This window comes from Poecilia latipinna, unplaced genomic scaffold (genome assembly GCF_001443285.1).
Source record: "Poecilia latipinna isolate Pla-1442-1.1 unplaced genomic scaffold, P_latipinna-1.0 Scaffold1197, whole genome shotgun sequence".
In the NCBI taxonomy this organism is placed as follows: domain Eukaryota; kingdom Metazoa; phylum Chordata; class Actinopteri; order Cyprinodontiformes; family Poeciliidae; genus Poecilia; species Poecilia latipinna.
Window position 1 is genome coordinate 165,349 of NW_015113813.1, and position 5,225 is coordinate 170,573.

Here is a 5,225-nt window from a genome sequence, read left to right on the forward strand (position 1 = left end):
TGATCAGTTTCAGCCATGTATTGCCGTTTGTTAAAGTTGTTAAGGTCCAGAAAAGTTACTGGTACGACTTCAACAACTCCCAAATAGTTGTTGAAATCGTACCATATATCCAAGGTGCAAGGAGATATGTTAAAGATCTAGTAAAGGAAAGACGCAAGCAACACTTTAAGTTCATCATATTTGATCTTCAAATAAACAAGTTTATTTGAAGAGCAACACATTTCATCTGAGATAAAGGACACAATTCAACAGCCATTGTACTAAAAATAATTTTTGATGTTATGTAATATTCTAATTTGGGGGTTTTATTGGCTACGGAGGATAATCAATGAAACTACCACAAATGAATGTGTATAATACTTATAATATATGAGTTTTAAATTTTGAATTGAAATATTGAAAGAATTCAACTTTTCAATTCCTATTTATCAATATACATTTGTTTTATAGCTTGACCTGTTTTCAAACAAATGGATTTGATCATGAGAAATGTTTCTTTCCATGTGAAAGGCTCTCACCTACTAGCTCAACTCAATATGGAGACAAGCATCTTGTTATATTCAAAGTCTGAAGATCTTACATAAAATTCTTCCATTCTGCTTTGACAGGAGTCCAGCCTGTGTGAGCATGTGCTGTCAGAAAAGCTTCAGTTAGTTTCTTTTGAACAACTGTGATAGCATCACAGCTTTGTGCTGAGACACTGTGACAGTTTAGAGGACTTCAGCTGCCAACACCGCGAGCACGCTGCAGTTTCAAAAGCCTGACACAACTCCAAGACTAGTGACAGCATGCAGACAGTGTGTGTGAAGAATGTCTCGGTGCTCATAGAAGCTTAAAAAAATTAAAGACTTATTACTAATCTGCTATATTTAGTTTGCTTAAAGGATTTATTCCTTTATTTGTGAATAAAAAATTGTGTTGGGTCAATGAGATATAAAGAATTAAAAGAAAATAATATCTCAGCTGTTTTTAATTTGTATCATAGCCATGTTTAAAAAAGAATGTAGTTTTTGAAGCATTAATTGGGACAGGTTTTCCAATGAGTTACAAACCGATGCTAATTTTAAGCAAAACCTTTCTTTAAAGAAAGTTTTTTTAAAAGTTTAATTTTGTCAGCTATTTAGAAAATAATACACAACAATTTAATTATTTTTTTTTATTATTATTTTTCCAGTAATATTTAGGCATGGTTGCAATAGCATTTTAATAAAATGAGACAATAATAAAACAACTAATGATGTTCATCACTCTAAACTCACCATCCCACAGGGAAACATGATGATGGATTCATTATGCTGGGGGATATCTTTATTGAGCAGAGTAATTGTTGGGGAAATGGATGAAGGTAAAAACAGGGCAAATGCATGTGCAAAACAGTAAGAGACATACCCCAAAAGATACTGCAAATTATTTACTCTGGGGGCTGAAAACAAATGTTCACCACACTTTTCAGATTTTTACTTGTTAAGCAGTTAAAAACCACGCATATTGTTTCCTCAAAGGTCACAATTATGCACTACTGTGAGTTTGTCCAATTAGAATACATAAAGGTTTTGATTATAATGTGTATAAATGTGAAAAAGTTTAAGGAGTATGAAGGTTTTTGCAAGGCAATGGTATCAATTAAGTATCGTTGGACAGACTGGCTCAGCAAACCGCATAATACCGCTTAATGCAATCTGTCAGATATTGGCTCAAACATGTGTAAATGAGTAATCGATGAGTAATTGATTGTGTGCGCTGCTTTTGTTTTAACCCTGCAGAAGGAGTGCCAGAGTGTTGATGTGGCTGAGCAGATGAAAACCCTAAACTGCTCTGCTTCTCCTTCACGCTCAGACAAATCCAAGCGCGCACTCTGGGAAAAAAGCAGGAGGAGACTCCCACCTCCGTATTTTTTACATGACAGCTCAAAGAACAAAGTGGAGTAGGCTGGCTGAGGCAGGGGGCGCAGCAGAGGGTGTTTTCCTTCTGCCGTGTCAGTTTTCAGCTCTCTGTCACAGTCCTTGTGTTTGCGCGTAAAAGCAGAACCGCTGGAGTCTCAATGAAGAGCTACACACGGGGCATATGGTCTGATTGATCCAGAATTCCCAACATGGCTTCAGTGGGTCACATGGATCTGCACCAGGTATTGAGAGGGAAGCCCTGCATTTCTTCACAGATTCAAGTTTCCATTGTGAGGATGCCTGCGCTTGGAGAGGATACACCAGTATAAAAAGCAGAAACGCTTCATCATTAAGCTGCAGGTAAGTGTGAGAGGAATGCAGATATTAGATTTTGTCTGAATTTTGTGGTTTTTATTGATAGTTATTTGCACCTTTCTAAATGTTTGCAGATAATAAACCGCTGTTCCCCTGGGATCAGTACATGCTGAATTGTTATCAGGACGCGTTTGAAAGCCTTTTTGCTTCAGTGAACCTAAATAGGACAACGTGCAAATCATGACTGAGTTAAATAGTGTGGGGTTGAGAGGTGACGGGCTTTCTCTAGCTGGATTTTAGACCTGCTGTTTTGTTGGGGGGGGGGGGGGGGTGTTTCACCAGAGGAGCTCCCTCATTAGGAGCCAAAGAGGTCAGAGGTCAACTCACATGGTCAAGTGGGTGGAAGACTTTAACGGTTTCTGCCAGAGTCACTATCTGTGGGTGTTCAAGCTGAATGATTCTTGTTGAGAACATAAAAGAAAAGTCAAAAAGTGGACACTTGGTGAGACTAAATACATTTTAAAGGCATTTATTTTCCATATCAAAAAAGTGAATTAGAAGGCACCGTTATTTTCTTTTTGCACTCATAGTGTCCAACGCTGTGGAACGAGTCGCCATGCTAGAAGTCGGGATTTGGACCATCAGGTAATTTACCAGTTTGCTTTGAGTTTTCTTTTGGTCCTTCATATTAATTCAGCAACACAATATAAACGGAATTACAGTTTAAAATCTGGTACCTTTGTGCAAAACTGTAATTTTGAACTATAATCATTTCTCCCTGTTGCTTGCAGACTATCTGTTCAGCTGCTGCTTTGGTCACAACTCCTGGACAGTCAACAAACAGCAGATCACAGGAAGGTGAGCGATATTTGCATATTACAGATCAATAAAATAGACCAGAAATTTATGTCAGTAATTAAATTCAAAAAGTTTTCATACTTTGTTAGACTTGGAGTTCATTGAATGTTGCCCAGTTGGTGAAATTCGTAAACTTTTCCTTAGCTTGACGGTTTGAATACTGTATTTTCCGGACTATAAGTCATTCCAGAGTATATGTCACAAAGTCATGTCAAAAAAAAAAAAAAATATATATATATATATATAGATATGTTGCATAGGACTGTAAGTTCCAGAACAATGAAGTGATAAAAAACGTGTGACTTATTTTCTGGAAAATTCGATATTTCATAACCTCAATTGAAAAGGATTTTTTAATACAGAAATGTGATGGTCATTTCTCATTGCCCCCACATTCATTTGGAAGACTGTTGACCTGACAGCGGTCCAGCAGAGAGTCACTGAGACTCTGCACAATGGGGCTGAGCCAGAGAAGGTCATTGCTATGGAAGCTGCTCGATCACAGTGTACTGTATCCAAGCGTTTGAGTGGAAAAACCAAGAGCAACCAGAACTGTATCATGTGGGCCAAGAAGAAAAATCAATTATCTGTTGCTTAATGTTCCAAAGTTCTGTCTTTAGAAAAAAATCACTTACATGTATTTATTTATGTGGACACCGACCTCCCAGAGTTAAAGTCTTCTAGTTAGTTCAATGACGATGTAGGGAGACATGTTGTCTGGTAGTATCAATGCTCCATGTTTTAGTCAGTATAGTTGTCTATCAAGAAATTGTACTGTATTTTATGGTTCACTCTGCTGACAAGCTTTATGGAGATTCTGATTTCATTTTCCAGAATGACGTGATGCCTGCCCTCACTGCCAATAATACCAATACCTGGTGTAATAATTATAGTATCGCTGAGCTTGTTTGGCCCACAAACTGGGTGATCTAAACCTCTCAGAGAATTTATAGGGTATTGTCAAAAAAGATTAGAGGCAACTCAGCCAGTTCAGACCAGCTAGTAGAGCAACCTGGATCTTCTTAACATGTATCACATGCTAATTACATCCATGACACATGCAAATGGAGTCTCAATTAAGTTCTGAGCTCACATACCACACAGTACATGACATAGCCTTCGGTAGGTAAACATTACTGCAGTAAAGATCAAAACAAAACAACAAATAACAAACAATTGTAATGTGGTCCGTATTTTTTTTTTTCGTTTTTCGTTCATTAAACCAAAACATGAAATCGAAAAAAACTGTTTTTATTCGAAAAAAACATTTTTTTCGAATAACAGTTCGAAAAAAATGAACTGCCTGAATATACACGGACCACTGGAGGCTACTCCAAAAGTAGGACACAAACTATGGACTCCTTGCAGCGTGACGTCACGCACGCAAGATCCCGCCCCCATCGACCTGCTGTAGGGCGAAAATGCTGCTGGCTGACGATGACTACGACTGGTTTAGCAAAGTTATTATCAATATAACGTGCTAAATCTTAAATGTAAGCTTGATATATAAAAGAAAAAGGGATGCAGTGCTTTGCAACAAATTGTCAACACTACGACAACTAGATAACAAGGTAGGAAAACGTTTTAATTAAGAAAAAAATAAGTAAGGAAGGGGGCAGTAGTTCAGTTGTCCTTGCTTGACTTTGACAACCGTAACATGCAGATGTGATGTGGAATTCGGTGTGTTTCGGTTCACTTAAAACAAAATATGGCGACTTACACACCAACTCGATCTGATAGATCACTAAAATCTGAACAAGTGTTTAAATTAGCTAATCAACCACTGAAGTGTAAGATTAGCTTATAGCAGCCATAGCTAATCTGCTACCACGGTCACTTATGAATAATTACAAAATAATCATCAAGCCTAAACACATGACACTGTGACGGACCGAATGTTCTGTTTTTTTTTTTTTTTTTTTTTTGGGGAATTTTTTTTTGTTTTTTGGTGTTGAATCCCGATGAGGTGTTATTGCCAGTTGCCGTGGCAACGAGTTTGCGTGTAGCGTAGCCGACACAGAGTGAGAAAAAAATGGGTTTGAGTTGTTCTTTAACGTCTTTTCTCCGTTATTTTATCCCTGTGTTGTGGCACATATGACCAAATTAAGAATACATACCAGTGGTGGGAAGTAACGAAGTACAAGTACTTCGTTACTGTACTTAAGTACA

At 37.6% G+C, this 5,225-nt stretch overlaps 1 protein-coding gene across 2 annotated transcripts in view; it reads left to right on the forward strand.

Annotated features, from left to right (window-relative positions):
* The first annotated feature begins 1,951 nt into the window (after window positions 1–1,951).
* thsd4 (thrombospondin type 1 domain containing 4) overlaps window positions 1,952–5,225 on the forward strand; it is a 13,859-nt gene continuing 10,585 nt past the window's right edge. The window contains exons 1-4 of one of the 2 annotated variants that reach the window (XM_015053703.1): window positions 1,952–2,243; window positions 2,333–2,700; window positions 2,789–2,843; window positions 2,990–3,056. In XM_015053703.1, the coding sequence (XP_014909189.1) occupies window positions 2,815–2,843; window positions 2,990–3,056 (96 nt within the window). In that variant the 5' untranslated portion in view covers window positions 1,952–2,243; window positions 2,333–2,700; window positions 2,789–2,814. The remainder of the gene's footprint in view (window positions 2,244–2,332; window positions 2,701–2,788; window positions 2,844–2,989; window positions 3,057–5,225) is intronic. The other variant, XM_015053704.1, reaches the window with a different exon arrangement.